The sequence below is a fragment of the Ursus arctos genome, unplaced genomic scaffold (assembly GCF_023065955.2).
Source record: "Ursus arctos isolate Adak ecotype North America unplaced genomic scaffold, UrsArc2.0 scaffold_12, whole genome shotgun sequence".
NCBI classification, from domain to species: Eukaryota; Metazoa; Chordata; class Mammalia; order Carnivora; family Ursidae; genus Ursus; species Ursus arctos.
In genome coordinates this window covers 6829063-6851370 of record NW_026622786.1, presented here as the reverse complement: position 1 = coordinate 6851370, position 22308 = coordinate 6829063, and the positions used below count along the sequence as shown (strand labels likewise).

The 22308-nt window shown below is 40.1% G+C and overlaps 1 protein-coding gene across 1 annotated transcript in view; it reads right to left on the bottom strand.

The window, feature by feature from the left end:
• Window positions 1-22308, bottom strand: part of LOC125281906 (myomegalin-like) — a 134200-nt gene that overhangs the window by 46988 nt on the left and 64904 nt on the right. The window contains 13 exon segments of the mRNA XM_057310775.1: window positions 4371-4498; window positions 5669-5781; window positions 6600-6737; window positions 7108-7224; window positions 10618-10709; window positions 13639-13720; window positions 13885-14052; window positions 16715-16909; window positions 18760-18939; window positions 19634-19771; window positions 19956-20069; window positions 20983-21141; window positions 21997-22209. Of these exon segments, the coding sequence (XP_057166758.1) occupies window positions 4371-4498; window positions 5669-5781; window positions 6600-6737; window positions 7108-7224; window positions 10618-10709; window positions 13639-13720; window positions 13885-14052; window positions 16715-16909; window positions 18760-18939; window positions 19634-19771; window positions 19956-20069; window positions 20983-21141; window positions 21997-22209 (1837 nt within the window).

The following is a 22308-nucleotide window of genomic DNA, read 5'->3' as shown; positions in this document are numbered from 1 at the left end:
GTTCTAAGACTCAAAAATTATTAACGTACAGAAATCACTCTGACATGCTGTCCCAATGACTCATTCCTTCTATTTTTTATTACCAGGTTGCCTCATATAAGCTCCATACTCCTAACTACTCTTTCTACAGTACGGATGGTTCTTCAGGACCAAAGGGAGAAGAAAAGCTCTCTAAATTTTAACCTTAAAGAAAAGAGGATGCTTTTCTTTTATATGCTTGGTTCTCACAGGATGTTAGCATCTGAAAAAGAAAGCTAATTTCATTTATTCTACCTCTACCATCTCTACAAGGCAAGATGGAAATTGGACTGTCAGGGCGTGGGTCACTACTATTTCTTCCTAGCTTCATAGGACGACTGTCCCAAGGCATTGGCTGCATACCCTTGGAATTACTACTGGGGCCCTCGTTGAAGAGGCAACTTGAGTTTTTCAGGGACATCAAATGTGGAGATTCTATGTCTTTTTCATATAAAAAGACCATGAGGGGTGCCTGGGTGGCTCGGTCGGTTGGGTGTCTGCTTTACGTCAGGTAATGATCCCAGGGTCCTGGAATCAACCATCAAGTCAAGTCAGGCTCCCTGCTCAGCGGGGAGTCTGCTTTTCCCTCTCCCTCTTCCCCTGGCTTGTGCTCTCTCTCTCTCTCTCAAATAAATAAATAAAAATAAAATCTTAAAAAAAAAAAGACCATGAAACCAGAAAACAACAACTTTATCCTAAGAAACAGGAACTAGAGTTTGCTAATATTAGTTGCTCAAGGAAAGCAAAGGAACTGAAGTATTGTCCCTTTAAGATTAGCAGTCTAAAAGGAAGTGACTGTAGGTAGGTCAATTTTTATTCCTCAATGAAAGGAGCAATTTTTTGGTATAGTCTGACCTGCTTCTCCTTTCCCTCATCAGAAAACCCTAGATTAAACTGGAAGAGAGACAGAACTAACATCAATTTTCTTGAACTGTTTTGAATCTGTGAACCAAACTTCCCAAGACCAGATACCAAATTAGCACAAATAAGCATGAAAGTGAAAGGTCTTTTATGTGTATCTGTGCCAGAGGTCACTTAGGTTTAAATTATGCAAGTAGCTTCCCTCCAGGAAACTTTTTGTGGCTAGGATCTAATATCCTATACAGGTCACAATTTTCTTAATCTTTACATATCTCTTACTGTATATAATGACACTGACAAATCTTTTAAAAATATGAATAAGGAAGTAGAGGTACCAACAACACCCCTGCTGTCCGCAGTGAATGAAGAGAAGTGGGTGTGGGAGAGGGGTCCGTGAGATTCAGGATAAGCACATACCTCTCAGAGCAAAAGGCTGACAATATTAAAAGAGCCCAGTTGTGCCTTTAAAAAAAAATGATAACTTGGCTAAATAGCTAAGAAGAAAACACCAGAAAAACGTTGACTTTTACTAGGCACTAATAATCGTCAGACTTCTGCAACAGAAAAGGGTAACGGAAATATCTATCAAAAGGACTTCCATTTCATTTATTAAAATAAATGTTCTGGGAGGTCCTTTTCAAGTCTACAGCTCCAAGAACTATAGACTTCATCTCCCCTGACTCTCACAACCATTACTTTGCATATTTGCTATTATCCAAAAAGGAAATGTAAGTAAAAACAAATCTACTGATATGAATTTTTCACAAATTAAGTTCTATGCTCCTAATTAATCATGGCCTGGGTTTAATTCATTCAAGATTTTTTTTTTTTAATTCAAGCACAAGGTTCTACAAGCCCATGATGCTTTCTCTAAAATTATTAAGGCTGAAAAATGCCTGAAAAAGGTCAAATAATCCCATAAGAGAAAGGGTCTGTGCTCCTGAGGAGAGAATGGAATCATATGCTATCATGGTAGATGGAATTCTGTGAGTGATGTGGGTAATCACAGCATCATCTGTCTGTGGGTTATAGAACAAAATTCATCAGAGTCGAGTTCTCTAATAAGATGCCACATTAGCACACAAACTTGTTAGGCTGGCCAGCTCTCTCCAGGCAGCACTGTTCACAAGCCTCACTCCAGGACATGAGTAGCAGATTCCAGTCACATCTATAGTGTCAGGATCAATCTCTTAAGTTTATCTTTTGCCACAAAAATCACTTATTATCTAAAATGTTTCCCAAGGACCAATATTAAAGGTGATTAACCGTAGCACAAGTCAGTCTGTCTCTTTAGGATCCAAATCAGGACCAGCATTCACTTCCTTTTCCCCACTAATCTATTTTGATCATTTTTCAATAGGAAGTTGGGTTCCTCATTATTCGGGCAGCTACCTTAAAATTTCTAACACTTAGTAACAGTTCAAGACACCATGGGAAATTCCTACTGTTGGAGGATGATAGAAGCAGGATTATAATTAGAAATTAGTATAATCACTATAAGGCATTAGAATCCAAGAATCACCAATGGTTGAATCTTAACAGGACACTTATAAAGCTTCCTTGGTCTGTTAGCAAAATAAAGGGAAAACACTTCCTAAATGCCGTGTAATCATATGACAGACTAGTCTTTGCCGGGTTGACATTTCTGTAAGTTCAATTACTCCCTCTATCCTTTTCCAGTTACAAAAAGCTTTGTGTAGGAAAGGGTCTCTCAAGATTGGAAGACGAAGAAAGTGGATGGTTCTGCTTATACTTCCTATGCCCCTCTTAAATGACTCCCCACCCCAAAGCGCATGAAAACTGGAAAGCATTTCATTAAGAGGAAGGCTTATGGCTATCAATCTTTTACAAAATACTTCATCAGAAAATCCCAGGGTGCTTCTCCAGCAGAATATTTTCTTCCCTATCCACTTTGGTCTGACTGATGCTCTATCTGTTGTTACAGGCACGGGTAAGGTTACAGAAAGTTGGACAGAATTGAGAATGTAAGGCAACCCATGTCAACAGATGAATGTGAAAGAAATTAGTGTCATGTGAATAATGGAGGGAAAACAGAAAACTCATTGTGCGCCCCCTCCTTGAGAAAGAGTACTCAGTCACCTTTATGATGCTGGAAAGCCTCAATCCCTGTTCAGCAAAGTCCATGTTTCAAACTTGAAATCTCAGCTTCTAATCTAGGAAATTTATAACCAACAGAAATCTGAAACCTCATGGTGTTGAACCGCAAAGCTCCAAAGTAATCCTGATTACTTTTTATACTCTTGACATTTAGCTAGCAGAAATACAATCTCCAGGACCCCTTTCTTATGCCTGTCATGCTGCCATAAGAAAGCACCGAGACAACGGCCCAAACCTACCAACCCAGATCTACAACATTTCTTCCTAAACTATTCAAACACCTCAAAGCCTATTACTTATTTTAATGGAGTAATGTTTAAGCACTAAAACATGAAAAACACAGGACTCCACCTCGTGCCACTACCAAATGAAAAACCAGAAGCAATACTTTCCTCTGGCTGCAATAAGCAATTTGGTGAAATGCTGAATTTAAAGGGAAACATTACATTTGAAATTATCTTTTTACATAAAGAATCATGACTCTGAAAGACATGTGGGAAAGCCTCAATCCCTGTTCACCAAATTCCATGTTTCAAAACTGAAAGGAGTCTTTATTGAAATCGTGTTCTGACTACATAAAACCCTTGGTTTAAAGGAAAAATATTAATGGAATTTAATCTGCACCTAATCTAATTTCACTATCACTATTACTGAATTATCACGTCTGAAACACTTTCAGAGGAGAAGGTTTACTGTGAACACTTCAACTATCTTTGCCTCCTCTCTCTGACTTGACCCTTCCAATACTTGGAGTCTGCTAATGGCAAGACTTGGCTTTGATTACCTTCTGATAAGGATTATACCACTTTTGCAAAGTCATTCTTATAGACATTTAATCTCTCTCTCTCTTTCACCCTGAAACTTTTATTTGATTAAAAAATCAAGTCAAATCAAAGTTTAATTCTCTCAGTCAAAGAGCAGGAGTTGGCAGATGGCAAAAATAATACACGTGCATGCGTTTATGACATGATATGGAACATATGAAATGGACGGTGAGAGCAAGGGAGTAATAAACTTTATTGGCCCATGGGAAGAGATGGGGGAACAGGGAGGGGCCAGGGAAAAGAGTGAAATGGTGGGAAAACGGAAATGGAATGCTTTAAAAGGTGCACATACACTTTGTAACCTCCACCATTCAACTCCGAGATAGATATGTACAGCGCCATACAGGTAGACTAAAGTAAGTTTCACTTTGTAGCTGATGCTACTTGGCAACAGTTCTACCATTAGCAAGTCACCATTTTAATTCTGCCAGAGTCAGACAAGGCTCTCGGGTTAGCGCAAACAAGGTTTTCCATCCTGGGCTGCAGGATGACCCGCCAGTGCTCAGAAGGCATGCTTGTGACGAACTCGCACACTTTCTAGTTCCCCACCTCCAATGGCGGCCAGGGTCTCCAGCCTGCTTAAGCGCTCCAGGCTTCTTCCAAAAACTTCTTCTAGCCGACCGCGTATCACCTGGGCCCCTTCTAGTTCCACCTGCAGAGTTCGGTCTCTCTCAGAGCTGAGTAAACATCCCATATGGAAGGAAAACGGATTAGCCATCAACTGTAATGAGTCTACGTATACTTCCGAAGAGCCATGAGACTTTCTAAAGGATGCTCTCCAGGACACAGTAATTGAGCACGGTCTTTGTTTGGGCACTGTTATCCTTCACTGCAGACAGATCAGCAAGGCCTGCTCCTTTCTTTAAAGCTTGTCATTTTATGCTAGATTGTGAGCCAATGTCACATAAAAATTATAGTTCCTAAGACTTATCTCATACCCTTATAGCCAACATAAGAGAAATTTTACTTTTTGACAAGTATTAATTTCTGAAAAACCAAAATCCAGGAAGAGCTAAATGCAAACCGAAGAAATACTGAGCCAAGTACGACGGCTACTGAAGATGTGTTCTCTCATTTGGTAACCAGACTGGACAAAGCTCTGAAAAGGAATCCAGTCAGAGAGACTAAAGATCCAGAAATTCTTTAAAAAGTAATACAATCAACTGGTCCTTCTTGTATCTTTCCTCTCCCTTCATTTCTTTGAAGTAGAAAGAAAAATGATGCTTAAACTGAACAACAAACTAGAAGAAAATGAATAGTAAAAGAATAAAAATTAGGAAAGAGAAAAAGGGACAAGGGGAGAAGGCAGAATGAGAAAAAAAAATAAAGGGAATATAAAATGAACCAGAACGACATAATATACATGACCAAAAGTCAAGAGGTACCAGCAAATATATTCACCATGATGGCTATCAGTGATCCTGGGTTGATACTAGCCATCGTGGTGAATATATTTTCTTCAATGATACTTGGCGAGTATCAATACCCTTCTATCCTCACTCTTGGAACGGAACAGCCCTTACCCAGGACATGGAGCAGAGGAACGAAAGGAAAACACTGAGTGTTTACTATATGCAAGGCATTATTTTAGTTTATATTCCAATGACTTACTTGCTGTCTTCGATTTCCTGACAAGTCTTCTCATTTGATCACTGTGTAGCTATAGGAGATAGGCACTATTCCTGACTTAAGATGTAAACACTGGGCTCTGAGAGATCCACACACCACAAATGACAAACTGAGTAATCCTAGTAATTGTCTCTCTCTCTTTTTCTCCCTGCTTTGAGATCAGAAGCATCTGCTCCTAGAGAAGAATGGAAGGGTAAACACTGCCGTCACTCTCCTACCTGTCTGGATGGGCGTGGAACTTCACCAGACTGCTATAGAGCTGTCTCTCTGCTTGCAAAGCCTCATTGAGCCGACTCCGTTCATCCACCAGCCCTTCGAGCATCAGCAGCAACTGAAGAAAGAACAGAAGCAGTACGCAAACGGACGTGAGACATGAAGCCACAGGGATCCTGAGAAAGCAGCCAAAGGAATGTACTCACATGTACTATGACCAAAAAAGCTCACCATCTTACTACTTGCTTAAACTTCCTATTATACAGTTTTCAAATCAATGTCACATTATCTTTTTTTTAATCTTTAAAACTCTATAGGGCAGAAGTCAAACATGGAAGCAAGAAGAAGAAAAGAGGAGAGAGAGGCCAGAAGCGCAGCAAAGAGCTAAGAGAAGGGAGTGGAAGGGAAAGAGAGGAAGTGCCAGAAGGACACATACAGTAGGACTTATTGGTATTCTTCATTCATTCAGTCAATATTTATTGAGCACATTCTATGTGCCAGGCTCTGTTCTAGGGATCAGCTTACTATCTAGTGGGTGGAGGAGACACCATCAATCACAGACCTGTGTCGCAGAGAGCTCTACAGTAAGTGCTGTTAACAACATGAGCCACGACGTACGCAACCAGCAGAGAGGTCTGTTTAAGTGAACTGCTCGAGTTAAAAGCCAGGACTGGAGTGAAATGAGTAGTTAGTGAGAGAGATGATAACAGGGAGTACAGGCAATAGGTCGTTTTTAAATCTGGCACTGAAGAGAGGTCAGCTATGGAGGAGCAGCTAGAAAGGAATGACAAATGTTAGGGGTATCTCTTGCTGCTGCTGACCAAGGCAGCCAACTTTAGAGCACAGAGATCTCTCCCCTTCAGAGATCACTGAGATCGACAGCTTTTCCAGTGTTTGTTTCACAGTAAAAATAAGGTTTATAGTCCAATGACTTACCTGTTGTCTTCGGTTTCCTAAAGTTTCTTGACCCTGTGACTCTACTGAAGCAACTTTTTCCCGAAGAAGTAAGACTTTTTGGGTCAGGCGTTCCATAGCTGGTATGTCCTCAGGATCAACCAGCTGCATCTGCAGGTCCTAAAGGTCAAGAAAAAAATCAATAAAAATGTGGGGCGGCTCAGTCAGTGGAGCATGCGACTCTTGATCTCGGGGCTGCAAACTGCTATTTAGCAGAGGAGCAAAGGAGCAGAAGTCCCTGAAACAGTCTGCTGTACTTTCAAGTGGAATATTGATAAGCCATATGAAATAATACACTCTTTGTGAAATCTCAGCAACTCTAATACAAGTCAAAAAGGATACGGTGATATGAAGAGGCTCAAACCGACAGTGCATCAAGGAAATAAGTACTGGCCAAGGGACTCAGGGTATCTAAATGTTGTCTGAAGATGCCCTGCAGGTATTCTGAGCTGTAATCGTTTCCAAGGATCTTGAAAGAGCTTTGAAGGACCTTTATGAGGTCTTCCTTAATCTGTATGTTCCTGGTCAGGGACTCCATGTCAGCAGCCTGCACCTGCAGCTCTTCCTCTTGAACGGCCACCATGGACTGTAGTGCAGAAAGTTCCATCTGTGGAGAGAAGAAGTCCTGAAGTCAGTGTGCAGAGGACACAGTATCTGTCACATTCATATTTGAACCCCTAGGCCAAGGCTCTTCCATATTGTATCACCATCAGCCAGGAATGCGAGTGCCAACCAGAAGTTGAGTTACAGTGTTCTGGTGGATCACATCAATAAACCACACGGTGTGGTACCAAAGGGTGTTGCATGGGAAGCTGTAACGGTAGCCTTAAGGATGTCCTCCACTTTAGTCAGCACTATGAAACATTTCAAATTTGCTTAATGAATGAGTTTATTGTGCTGCTTACAAAATGGGTCACCATTAGCAGATGAGTGAATCCTCACCAACCCAACAGAATCACTACTCTTTTATTCCCCAGTTTACAGAGAGGTGACTGAGGCAGAGAGAAATTAAGGAAACTGTTCAAAGTCACAGAGTGAGGAAGGGGGAGATCCAGAATGTGAACTCAAGGAAGCAGACTCAGAACACGAGGTTATAATGCCTTTCCTGCAGATTCTAACACATCCATATATTCTTTATCATGATGGCAAGTTATTTGTAAATACACATTGTAATGAACTATTTTTTTTTTAGATTTTATTTATTTATTTGTCAGAGGGTGGGGGGAGAGAGAGCACAAGCAGGGGGAGCAGCAGGCAGAGGGAGAAGCAGGCTCCCTGCTGAGAAGGGAGCCCAATGTAGGACTCTATCCCATGACCCTGAGATCATGACCTGAGCTGAAGGAAGATGCTTAACCGACTGAGCCAGCCAGGACCCCCACGTAAGGAACTATCTGGAGATAATTAAAGGAAATAGGTGTGACAAAGAAGAGAGATGACACAAACCTAGTTTAAGGTATAGTCAAGCTTCCTAAAGAAAGCAGCACCTGTTTCTTTAAGATATAAAATGTAAGTTAGAAGCAGTAAAAACTACTTCGAATTCCATCAATGCTGATAGTTCACTATGTGGTGATGACTTATAACTCCACAAAGTTATTTGATGCTCTGGACTCCTGTGGCATGTTAGGAAGAAATGCTTCTCCTTCCATTTCCTTCCATGTTGAAGGACCTCAGTTAGTGTGACTCCTGACATTTCTCCACCCCTTTAGTCAGCCCCAGGCAGGTAAAGTGACTTATCTTAATGGTATGTTGGGGAGGAATAAACCAGGCATGCTTGACTTGGCTCCATCTTCCTTCTTTCTAGGAGGCACCTGCCTGCAGGAAGCCTGTTTTTGGCACTGCTTCTCTAAGAGCAGGCTCTTCCTCACCATGTGGAGTGGTCTGCCAAGGCCCAATGTCGTCTGTGACTAGGTAGGTAAGTCTGCCTAATTCTGGGGATTGGCTAGCAGGCCCCTTGGTTCTTGCATTAGGTTCTCTACCTAAGCCTTTATCAGTAATGCAGCCAATGAAATACCAAACTCTCTGCCACTACTTTATTTCTCCGTTTGTTCAGACCTTGCTTACGGGAAATGGAGTGCTACTTATGAGGCCCTCTTCAGAGACCTCTATCATTATATAGCCGGGTATCGGCTCCATGGAAGAAAAACTCAAACATGAGGAAAACATTAGTGCAGCAAGATAAAGGTCTACAGCCAGGCAGACATGAGTTTTGGGTTTTAAATCTTGGCATAATCTCTCTACATTGTATTTAACCTGAACTTCATTTCCTGAATTGTAAAACGGAAATAAAACCTCCTTTTTAGGGCTATGTGAGAATAGAGAAAATATATTTAAAAGTGCCTGGTAGCCAATCAGTGAATGTTAACTATTCTTACCACTACTGCTATGATTTCAAGACAGTAGAGGGAATGCTTAAAATTCAGGAAAATCGACATGGCTTTTGGTATAAACCTAGCATCCGAGGGAATGCGACAATGAATATATACGGTATTGAACTGAGAGGCTGGTAATTGATTAAGGACACAAAAGTAAGCAATATAGCTAAATATACCTCACTCAAAATAACCATTCATAGTCCTAATTTTATGATCCCCCAAACAGGACAGAACCCAAAAGTAACATTACTCTGAATAAAGTATAGATGAGAAAAACAGGAACAGCATACGGAAACGGAAATATCTGACATGAGTAATCAGATAATGGCTAGGGTGGAACCCAAAACAAGGGAGGGGAGCCAGGGGATTTTTAAAACTGGTATTTTTAAAATGCCACACAATTTCATATCCTCAAAACTTGAGTTATATAACAGCAGTCTGGCTGTAAGAAGAAATACAGTAATGGGAAGAGAAATTAAGAGGTACAATAAGATAATTTTATCACAAATATGAATACAGGTCTTACATTCTAGATCTAACTCTGGCAAAGAGGTGGAACGAATCTGAGAAGCCAAGTAGACTAGCCGGGTAAACTTAATATACCGCTGACCCCCTAAAATAGATGTCATGGTAACATAAAGTCTTTCGGTTTTAGTTGGTAACTCTGTTCTGTGGCCCTAATACTTCTTCCATATCACAGCTGGACATAAAATCTGCTGTAAAGGGAGGGAAAAAGAGAAGGGATTCTGTAAGGCCAAAAGGCCTCTTCTAAGAAAATTCATGAAAACTCTATTGCTAGAAATACAGCATAATGCAAAAATGATCTACTCCAAGTAATGACTTCTTAGCAAGTATTCTGAGTCACAAAAGACCTAAATTTAAATCTTAGCTTTGGTATGTCTTAGTTATATGACAATTCCCCACCTCCACAGTTTTGTTAAATTTTGTTTTTTGAGAGAGCTTGTGTAAGCAGGTGGGGGTGGGCGCAGAGGGAGAGACAGAATCTTCAATCTCACGCCCCGAAGATCATGACCTGGGCTGAAACCCTAAGAGTCAGACGCTTATCCGACTGAGCCACCCAGGCGCCCCTTCCTACCTCCATGTTTAAAAAAAAAAAAAAATCAGCATTTCACCTTCTTCATCTATAAAATAGGGCCAATACCACTTAGTTTGCAGAGCTGTAAGCCTTAGTGCTAATTTAAGTAACCAGTACAGTACACTGCACGTAGCAAGTATTCAATGAACATTCTTGATCATTCCCCAAATTCTTCCGTTCCATGTTTCTAAAACTAATTTCATGGATCTAACATCGTAATTCCAAGCAGCGATTATACAGTATCTCATTTTTTCACAAGTCCTTTACAATTATTCCAGTTAGCAATGAGCAGAGAAAGTGGCCTTTGTCTTTCCAGCACTTAAAAAGTTTAATGGTCTCCATTTATAAAAATAAAAGCATCTTTTGAGAAAATGTGTACATAAAGCAATTTGTAATTTTCTCCACAAAGAAAAAAGCCTTACTTTGCATTTGGACCTAGATATTATACGTGGACAAGTGTACTCTTTTAAAGATAAACTATGTTGGAAGAAAATCATAGGAATTTTGAAAGTAGGCTCACTAGAACACTCACCCGACTTTCTCTTCCTTTTTTAGCCATGAGCTCAAGTTCCTCTTTGGCATTACTCAGTTCTTTTTCCAGCCCTGTAACTGTTTCCAAGTCTCCTGAAAATGAACACATAGCACGCGTCTTCATCACTATAACATCATATGACCTCCGGTGCGTGGTTTCTGAGGAATTTAGTCCGAATACACAATCTCACAACAACAACGAAAATATGTGCCAGATTGTTCTTTGCAGCAATATTTGTAATAGCAAAATATACAATCAACCTACATGCCTGTAAAAAGAAGACTGAATAAACTACGGTATATCCATGCGACGAAATACTACATACAACTGTCAAAAAGAATGAGGAAACAACTCTTTATGAACCTATATAATAAATAGATAATATAAGCACCCAGGAAATAAAAAAATTAATCCAAATGATTTCTTGAACTCACTGTTCTAACTCTATACCCTCAGTGGGAAATAGTCTAAGGATTAAAAAAAAATAAAAAATCTTAAACGTTATTTATAAATGACTTACTGTTGATAGTGGTATTCATGTAGCAATTCTAAACTACTTTTGTATATTGTGTGAATAGGTTCATATATTCATGTTAGAGGTAACCAGGTTTCTCAAGGTCAAAAAAAGGCAGATACAAATAGAAAATAAGGGAAAGAAAGAACTTGTGGTGTTAAATTAGAATTAGAGAAATGAGTATCAAGTACGCACACACGTTACCCCCCCCCTTAGCTCTGTTCACCTAAAAGAACCTAGAAGCAAATGACATACGTGTGGCTATGAACCCATCTCATGCCCAGATTACTAGTACCTACCTAAATGTCATTAACCACTTTAGGGAACCAGAGCTCCTTGAAGGAACGGGCAGTTCCAGGGCTGAGGCAGGGAAAGGGAAAGGTAATCACAGAACATCTTACTGTGCCAGCAAGTGTGGGAGTGCTGAAAAACTGATGGCGACATATTCAAAGGACAGAGGAACAGCTTGGAGGGGCTCCAATTGTCCAGATTGGGGGTAACTTGGGCATCAAATGGAATAATGACAAAAACAGAAATGCAAAAAAAAAATGATTTTTTTTAAAAAAGAATACATTACAATGTGTAATTACAACACACTGATATAAAAAAATGGAGTGGGAGAGAATAGGGAAAGGGCAGCTCTTAGTGAAAGAACACGTGCTAATAAACAAGGAAGAAATTTTAAAAATAGAAATCACTTTTTTAAACTACCAACCTCACAGCTGCTTCGGGAAAGGCTGAAAGGATGCTAGAACCCCTGGGTGAGTGGCTGTAGGGAGACGGTCAACGTCTCAGGGTGTTGGGCGGCAGGTCACCCACACAAAGGGAGGAATGAGCCTTCACAATGGAGAGGTCTGGCAAATACAACCTTAACTAAGGAAAATACAAACTGCTATCATGTGCTCCTGACGTGGTGCACTGAGAAAGACCTCACCCTTGTAAGTATTCTTGCCAAAAATGTTTAACTTCAATCGAACCATGAAGAAACAATCAGAGCCAGATCGAGGGCCATTCGCTGGCCCAGAGTTTTCAAAAATGCCAATGTCAAAAAAGACAAAAAAGGCTAGAAAACTTTTCTAGACTAAAAGAGACTAACACGACATGACAACTAAATGGATGCATGGTCCTGGAGGGGGAGACCCAACCATCTGGAATGTTCCTGCGACACAGGAACTCTGGATATAAACTATACATTAAGTACCAGGACTATTCCAAGGTTAAATTTCCTGAACATGATAATTACACTGTAGTTATGTAGGAGAATGCCATTGCTTTTAGGGAATACATAATGAAGCATTTAGAAATGAAGTGTCATGACATCTAAGTAATTTTTAAATGGCTTAGAAAAAACATTTCATCTGTGCATGTGCATGTGAAGAAATGGTGTAAATGTGGCAAAATGTTAATAGGTGGTGAATCTTAATAAAAGCCTATATGGGTATTCACCGCACAATTTTTGCCACTTTCCTAGAAGTTTGAAATTTGCAAAATAAAAAATTGTGGAAAAGTAATTTTTGAAAAAAGGTAAAGAGGGAGTAAATTAAACAAATCCAGTATTCTTTACTCTTTGACAAAGTTTTCCTATGAAAAAATAACTACTCACATGACTTACCTATGGAATTCCATAACACCTTATACTATAAAACAGACACAAACTTTCTACATCCTTTTTCTTTTTTTTTAAAGTAGCTCCATGTAAAGCCCAGCGTGGAGCCCAACACGGGGCTTGAACTCATGACCCTGAGATCAAGACTGGAGCTGAAATCAACAGTCGGATGCTTAACTGAGCCACCCAGGTGCCCCTTTCATTCTTAATATCATCAAAAAAATCATAAGTTAATTCTCCAAGTCCATAACGTTTCTTATACCATTATAATCACCACTTCATTAATAATGGTGAGCCCCTATTTCTACAACTCACTGGGTAAATCTCTTCCTTGAAGCCACCCTAGATCCCAACCTTTTGCTCTGTGCAAGTCAGAGACTCTAATGCCCAGCACTCATTTAAGTTTTGCTCCGACTCTTCACAGAATTCATTTGTTTTTAGGGAGTTCAAGGCCTACAATCATCTCTTAGATGGCTGTGATCTTGGCAAATAACTTAATGTATACTGCCTCCCCCTCCCAACACTGTAATGCAGGTTATGTCAAGTTACCATAAGTAGCCTCGGCCCGCTTGAAAGATACCCAGGAGAAGGTGTCAGCCCCATGGTCCTGTTGTAGAGGTTTGGAAACAATAGCCTCCTGCATTTCTGAACCCCTGCAAAGCTATCTGGAAAGTATAATCAGGAGGCAGTCTCCCTGAGCCAAACTGTGTACCCAGAACAACAGTCTCAATTCAACATAATAAGGGTAGTTCTTTCTAGCATAGACATGTCTTCAGCCTTTCAAGGGGAATCTAAGCTTATTTTTTTTCCAGTAGGAAAAGAGAGCCTTGGCCAAGCCTATTAGCAGAATTACAGAAAGAAAGACAGAAGATTCCTTAGTGAAATTAAATTTGATACTTACCTAATGAGGACCTGGGTATACTGGTATCCCCTTTGGCAGTCAACGAAATGCTATCATCTTTGGAGGGTATATGCACAAAACCCTAAAAATTGGAAGAGTCAGGGGATTTAGAAAGGTACAGGAACCATGATCACAATGACAAGGACCCTGGAATGTTCTCACACAATTTGGTATTAAAATGATCAAACTTATGCCTCAAACACAGAAAGAAAAGGCAGTTGGCATGAACATCCACACAGTTCTTACTTGATCAGTCTGCTCTCCCAGGTGGGGGCTGCTGGATGTAACTTCAGTGGGTTGGTTAGAGATGAGTGCTTGGGACACCATGAAGTCTTTCCCTCCTAAATACTGGCGCAGGGCTTGTAATTCTGAAATTCTTTCTATTAGGGCTTGTACCATCTTCTCTGCAGCGGCCTAGTAAGGAAATCACACATACCATTAGAAAGATACTCTATAAAACAAAATTTGTGTTCTGAAGTTATTCGTTAAAAGTCAACTGTTTATGAAAAGCCAGTGGCCCCCCCACCAAAAATAGTTTCCTTGCTTTCAGTTTACAGGGAAAAACAGCTGAAAAGAGTCTCTCAGAGGAAGAACACTGGAGAAACTGAATATAAACATATCTATTACAGATGAAACAATCCAAAATTGGCCCTGCCAGAACTCTATCAGGCTAAGGTATTAAGATTCTGGTTTGAAGTGGGATAGCAGATGTCCTTTACTCTGGGATACATGTGCCTTTGGCCTGGATTTCTTTACCCAAATATTCATTTGGTTTGCTCCCTTTATATCTTTGCCTACTGATACCTTATCAGATTGGCCTCCTCTGCATCTCCTATCTAAAACAGCTGTCTTTTCCCTACTCCCAGTTCTCCTTGTCCTGCTAAGTTTTTACAATGCACTTACCGTTATCTGATGTATGTCCATTGTCTGTCAACTGGGTGTAAGTTTCCTAAGGGCAGTTTCTATGATATTTCTTCAGGGATAAATCACAAGCACCCAGAACAGTGTCGGGCACATAGTAGGCATTCAATGCATATTTATCGAATGAGTCAATTACACGCAAACATTTTTATCAGACCATACATACAATCAGGAGAATCTGAACCTCAAAACCACCAAACCCAATTTATTTAATTTCAAGTCCCAGTTTTCTAAGACAGACGATATAGCGCAATAAGGAAAAGATCTAGAACATTATTTGTGACCATTACCACATAGAAAGTCTGCATTTAATCCGAAAATCCAGAAACAATAAACTAAGACTAAAATTACTAGGGGGAAAAGATGATGAATCAGGACTATATTAGCCGTATCAGCATCAACTGGGGACAATCACTACTGTTTTAATGAGAAGCTGAGCTCTTGTCATAATTTCTAAGGGAAATAAAAGAATAACCTTACATTTTTAGTAAGTAAAATTTGGGCCCTTTAGGGATTTGGACACAACTATCTTAGAGATAACAGTACATTATTAATTTGCCTGAATAAAAATCTATAGAAGTTGCTAGGGTAAAAATCGTAATAAATAATACACACGATCTCTTATGTATATGTATATATGATCTATCTGGCATGGCATTCTTCTAGCAGTGTTGTTTGTAGCAGTGGTCCTCGAAGTGTGGCTCATGAACAGGTAGCATCACCATCACCTGAGACCTTTTAAGAAATGCAAATTCTTGAGTGCTATCTATACCTCCTAATTTCTGTCCCCTAGGAGTAAGCCTGGGAATCTACATTTCTAAAAAGCTATCCAGGGGAATTTCTCCTGCATATAAAATTTAAAAAGCAGATCTAGAAGAATACAACCATTACTCTTTTTCTTGAGTTAAATCAATCTTTTGTAATTTCAGTCATCTGCTAGCTTCTACTCTTTTACTATCAGCAGTGTATAATATTTCTTTCTGGAGGTGAAATAAACTAGCTCCTTCAAGTTACAAAGGGGTTAAAAAGAGCACTCAAACAAAAACTTTTGTTAGCCTTCTGCCAAAGACTTAAATAATTCACAGTGATTTTGTTAGGTCTACTCTAGAAGCAATTTCTGCAACTCATGGCAGCATGTTTCTAAGGAAATGTATATTCACTTCAGTGGGCCTGAGGACTAGAAGAGACAACCATCCCATAATATAAAGGAAGCATTAGAGAATATTATGGTCAAATAAAAAAGGCAAATGAGAAGAATCTAGTCCTCCCTGAAACTGGCTGGGGGGATTCTGAGCATCTGGCCTCTGAAATACAGCACATATCTCTAGCCTTGAGTAGAAAGATACCTGGGAATGAAGATAAATTAAGAATGATTTTGAGGGGCACCTGGATGGCTCAGTCAGTTAAGCATCTGCCTTCGGCTAAGGTCATGGTCCCAGGGTCCTAGGATCGAGCCCCACATCGGGGGGGGGGGGGGGCGTGGGTCCCTGCTCAGCAGGGAGTCTGCTTCTCTCTTTCCCTCTGCCCTTCCCCACCGCTCATGTGCTCTCTCTCTCTCTCTCGAAAAAGTAGATAAAAATCTTCAAAAAAAAAAAAAAAAAAGAATTGGCTTTTGTAATACCTGTGTACCAGTATTTTAAGATTAATATATTCCATGTTACTATAAGATTATTTATTCTAATTACAGCCTTTGAAAAAAAACACCATCTTTTTTCCTCTTAAGATGATTCAGATTTTATAAGAATTAAGAAAAAATATGTCAAGTGTAAGTTTTCTCATACCTTGGCTAAAAAATAGAAAATACCCCTCAAGTCTTGAGAATTTAGAATCAAAATCAAAACACTCTAGAACCCTGTACTCCCTTCTGTCAAAGTTATCAGATTAAGGAAAGAAAATGTACAGAATGAAGTTAATGAGTACATGTATTGTTTAGGCACCCTTCTCAATGCAGAGGCTCTAAAAATATTGCATGCTCCTGAGGACGGAGGTAAAAGTATAGGCTAGGTAACAGACTGAAGGAAGAAACCCTAACACAACGGACTGTAAAATCACACACACACACACACACACACACATACACACACACGCCACAATGTTCAAATGCTCCCTATTCAGACTATAAATGCAGCGACACTCTCTGTGCATCAGTCCTTACTTGGCTCTCCTGCTCCCTGGTGCTCATAGACCGAAGCAGGCCTTGAATCTCTACTTCATGTTCCACTGCTTGTTTGTTTCGATCACTCAGCAGTTCCTGCAGCATCCTTTCCTTTCGCTGTAGACGCTGGCACAGCTCCTCTGCTACCTCACTCTGCCCCGGTCCGAGTTTACAGAGCAACGTGGCACTAAGATCCTAAAACAGAAGGGACACTGTAAGTTCTGGAGGAAAGAATCCCCCCTACTACATATCAAGGAGTTTATAAGAATCTGTTATAGAAGAAAGAGCTATGAGAGTCTGGAGAACAGCTATCATGTTTTATTCACTTTTGTTTCCCCAGATCAAGCACAGGCCTGGCACACAGAAGACTACATGCTCTGCTTAACCTATGCTCTGAAGTTGCTTCTGTCTACACCATGGTTTCTTTCCGTGGGCTTCTTGTTTTGTCTAAGTTTTGCATTTGGGCTCCTGGTGGGGATCACAAGGAATGTTTCAAATGGAGATTGGTTTCCTAGATTTTTCAGATGGGAGTGCTCCACAACCCTGATTTGCTGTCTGACCCCAAATTAAATACTCTGTATTCAGGCTAGTAATTTACTCTGAGATGCTTAGGAAAACACGAGTAGGAGACCTTGTACAATATTGTAATTGTTCCTGTTTTCTAGGGGAGCTAAGTGAATGAGTAGAATCAGGCTGTGGAAACTTCCAGGCCCTCTGCTCTCCAGGTAGGCTCTGTCCCCTTCCTGACCTGAGACACTTACCTGTTGGAGTTTGTTTTTTTAAGATTTTATTTGAGAAAGAATGAGTGGCAGGTGAGGGAGAAGCAGACTCCCCACTGAGCAGGGAGCCGGATGGGGCCTCAATCAATCATGACCTGAGCCACCCAGGCACCCCTTCCCTGTTGGAGTTCTTGCCTCCAGCACCCAGCACTGGGAAGTTGGGTTTTGGTATGGGAAATACCGGTTACTTAACTTGAATCTGCTTCATTTAACTTTGGTAAAGTAACAAGTTCATCCCTCCATCTTTCCATACAGCTGAAGGGCTAGGGGCCTCTGGCTCTTGATAGCTCTTGATTTTGGCTCAGGTAGTGAGATCGAGGCTCCATGCTGTATGGAGTCCGCCTGGGAGTCTCCCTCTGCCCCTCCCCCTGCTCACGTGCATACTCTAAAATAAATGGATGTTTTTTAAAAATAGAGCTGAAAGGCTCATCCAAAGCATAAATAGAATGTACCTCAAAACAAGTTTGAGCCATGAACAATATACAAGATTTTCACCAAAAAAAAAAAAAAAGAAGACTACATGCTCAACAAAAGAGCACTAACAATACAGAAAAATACTTATAATGGCAACTCACATATTGTTTTCTGAAGTAGGCCCTTTCCCTATTTGCTCGGGGTACATAATAATTAATATTAGATGAAGATAAATGGATACACAATCCATGTATTTATTTTCTCCCCAGTATAACTTGTATAGGGGAAACACAAAATGATAAGCTGAGAAAGAATAATGAGCACTATATTTATGACTATGGTGATGAAGTTCCTACTTTTCTCCTGAGGGGTTGTAGCTGGTGGTTAAAACTGTGGAACCCCAGTGCCTGGGCGGCTTACTTGCTCTGTCACTTATTAACTATGTTACTCTGCACAAGTTATTTCATTTCAGAAGTCTGTTCCTTGTCTGTCAATGAAGGATAATAACATATACCTCATAGACTTGTCAGGATTCAATGAGTTAGCATTCTTCAAGCAATTATAACAGTGCCTAACAAGTGTGAGCACCATCACTAATAAAAGTTAGCCATCATATTATAGGTGCACGTTTTAGTTCTCATTAATTCTCACATGACCTATTTGAGAAAGATAATTGTCACCTTGAGTTTAGAGGTGGAGGGAAAAAAGTCCCAGTAAAAGCCAATGACTCGCCCTGGCACAGGATGGAATTTAAGACTTGGGTCACTGGCCCCCCAGACCTAAGGAGTCCCAATCCAAGACTGAGATAATGTAATCACTGAACAAATTGCCTTTAATTAACTAAAGCCTTGCCTCCACTTCTTTGTTCCTGTCATGCAGGGATGTCTGTAACTGCTGAATGATACGTTCTTGTTCCTTCTGCCAATGGCTAAATTTGGTTTCCCTTTCTTCTTTCAGCCATTGAAGGTTTTGACAGGTGGCAGATAACTGCTCTACTTCTAGGCTTTTGGCCCTCAGGAGACTCTCCATACTCTACAGTAACAAAGAAAGCAACTGTAAGTCAAAGGACCACCCCACACTCTGTAGGATGAACAAGAAACTTGATCCGCCTTCAAATCATCTCATAAAGTATCAATTTTTTGCAAAAGTAGAAAACTTAGTATCTAATCTAACAATGCCATACTACTCTTTTCTTTGGTTTTAGAAACTCTCCTCTAATTTGTTTAGAAAAATAAATATATTATAAATGCAGTATTTTTGAGGAGGCAGGCTATGCTACAGAGGAAGTGAAGGACTTCTTTTAGAAGTGGCAGATGGTTAAATATAAAAGCTCTAAAATACATATCCAAAAATAGTCCACAGTAAATATTAATAATCAAGTGTTCTGTGACTATACAGGGATATGCATATGTTAATGAGAAAACAACAGTGTAACAGCTGTACCCTGACAATGCTTCTGTACAAGTATATAGATATTGACAAAGATTAGAAACAAATCAGAAAGTAGGTCTAGAAATCCATATTCACTATAAAGTCCACAGCAGAAGTACTAGCTCTTCTCACTTCCTCATCTATAATGACGGATAACTACGTTTGCTGTTGTCATATTTTTTTCCTTATAAAGCAAATACCTTGGTTTTCAGAAAATGAGGGAAAGGGCTGATGCTTCAGGCTTAGCATCCAAGTGGGACAAGGGATATCAAGTCATGGCAGACTGTGCTCTTACCTGCATGGTAGCTTCATTAGAGGAGAGAATACCACGCAATCTCTCTAAGTCATGATCTCGCTCTCGCACGGCAAGATGAAGTTGACGCAGTTCTTTTTCTTTCTCTTCCAGAGTGGAGAACTTTTCATCTATAGCCCGCTGCAAGGAAAGCAAGGATCCTAAAGCTCCTTAGGATTCACTATTGTGATCACACTTATTCAATAAAAATAGAAAGGAAGGGAAGACCAACTCCAAAAAGCAGCAAATGAAGTAGACACAAATTTCTAAGCACCTATGTGCAGAGAGTAATCCATAGTGCCGTAAATAAAATTAAGGTGCATACCTCTAGAGCAACGTCTCGGTCCTGTATTCGCTGCCGAAGTTTCTCAAGCAACATTTCCTCTGCTTCAAGGGTTTTGTCCGACTTATCTCGATATTGCAGGAGCTCCCAAAATTCCTAATGAGACCAAAAAATATTTCCCTTTATTCATTTATGCAATATGCACTGAATTCCTCCACTTCGCCAAACAATGTGTTATTCAGGATATAAAACAAAATGTGATCACGCTCAAGGAAAACACAGGTCAGCAGAGATAACAGACATACACACAAATTGTTAACTATTGCACACGGGTGTATATGTGTGTGTGTGTATACATATGAGTATGCATATACACATTATGCATATACGGGTGTGTAGGTCTGCTAGCTAGCTACTAGGGGAATACAGGATGCACTGTCTAAATCTACCTGAAGGTGTCAGTAAAGAGCTCACAAAAGAGGTTACATTTGCTCAGAGTCTTAAAGGACTGGGAGTTTCCCAAGTGAAGAGCAGGTGGGGGGGGGGGCAGTATTTCTATCAGAGAGAAAATGTATGCACAATACATGCACACTATGAAAAAACTGTATGCTCATCAGAATGTAAGGGATTCAATGCGACAAGCTTAGGGCAGGAGACCGGTCACAGTCTTCAGTGTTCCATTTTTCCCTCCAACGTTCATTTTATCACATAAGTAACTGGAAATTTCTATACAGATGTCTTCACTTACTAGACTTGAGAACAGTGGTCATATCTTCTGTCTTCCCAGCACCCAGCATACTATCGGGTTCAGAGAGGTGTTTAGTAACTACTTGCTGAATATTTATTGCTTATGTCTTTCAGGTCTCAATTTTTATTTCCTACACTTGCTGGTTAGCATTGCGGTTCATGAATTGTACTTTCTACTTATTTTGAATCCTCCTGGTTCCCATCTCTCAATGTTCTACATGTAACGGGTACTCAACACAGGTGGACTAATCTGAGATTACATGAACAGAACTTTCAGAGCTCTGTGAGCCCAGTTTCAGTTAAAATCATTACATAGACTCACCTGAAGCAGTTGCTCTTTGTGACTCAGACTGTGGTTTAGGTGCTGAATGTGTTGCTCATGGGTTCTAATCTCATTGTATTTTTCAGTCTCCAGGGTACGAAGCTGTTGGCTCTTACTCTGCAATTCTCCTTGGAGCTGCAGCAAGGCTTTTCGTAATTCCTGAATTAAACAGATTCCCTTTTGCAAACAATCTAAAATTTTCACATCGTTACTAGATTGGGAGGCCTTAAAATTTTTAAGGCATACGGAATAAAATACAAAGTAGCAGAAAAGTGCCATTCTTACAGTTACTCTAGAAACAATATACACGAATCAAATAGGATAAGGGAAATTGTGGGAACGGTGAACGGCAAGAAGATGTAAATTTCATATTACATAGTTCAATACTTACTCTCTAGTTTAAAAATCATAGATCTATATAACTACTAAGCAGAACTCTGTTCCACTGTAACCATGGATAAGCTCAAGGATAGAATATTCCTATCATCCTTTTACATCTTAAAAAAAATGGATAGCATATGCTCTAACCTAATAAGATAAAGGAACCACTTAAGAATTGTTTTATTTTTTTAAAAAGATGTGGCTAATTGTGCATGCCATTCCTTTGCCCTTGGTGGTTGTTCCCCACTATTCTGTCTTGCTAACCTTTACCTACCCTTCAAGAATAACCCCAGATAGCTCCTCCTTCATGAAGCTTTCCCTGCTTCCCTTCCTCAGCCCCTCCTGTATATTCCTACAGGACCCAAACATACCTCATTTCGGTATTTACACTAAAATTCTGTTTATGTGACTGTCTCATACTCACTACAAATAATAGGAAAGAGCTTGTGATATTGACTCTTGTATTTCCAGAACACAGCCCAGTCTCTCGCACATGGTATGAGGGCAATAAATGTCAAACAGAATTACTTAGATTAAGCAAGTGACTCAAGGATTCAACACAAACTGTCCTGATAAAAAGTTATTATCAGGGCAAAGTCAGCATCTCTGACCACAGAACGACTGCTGATTTACCTGGTTATGTCTCCAAGATGCCTCTTTCTGCTGTTCTCTTTCTTGGGCTGCAGCCTCTACAAACTGCACACATCCTTTGGCATCAGCCAGCTGGCGTTCTTTTTGACGCACTGCCCTCTGGAGTTTCTGTAGTTCAAGCTGGCTGTAGAACAAAGCACTCTGAAGATCAAGCAGAGCCACCTGTTGCTGAGCTGGAGACGTACCCTCTGAGTTCTGGAAAAAGAGTAAAAATCATAATCACAAGGAGGACAAGCGCCGAGCAGCTGAGAAGACCAACAAAATCAGAACTGTGACCGAAAAGGGCACTTCCTC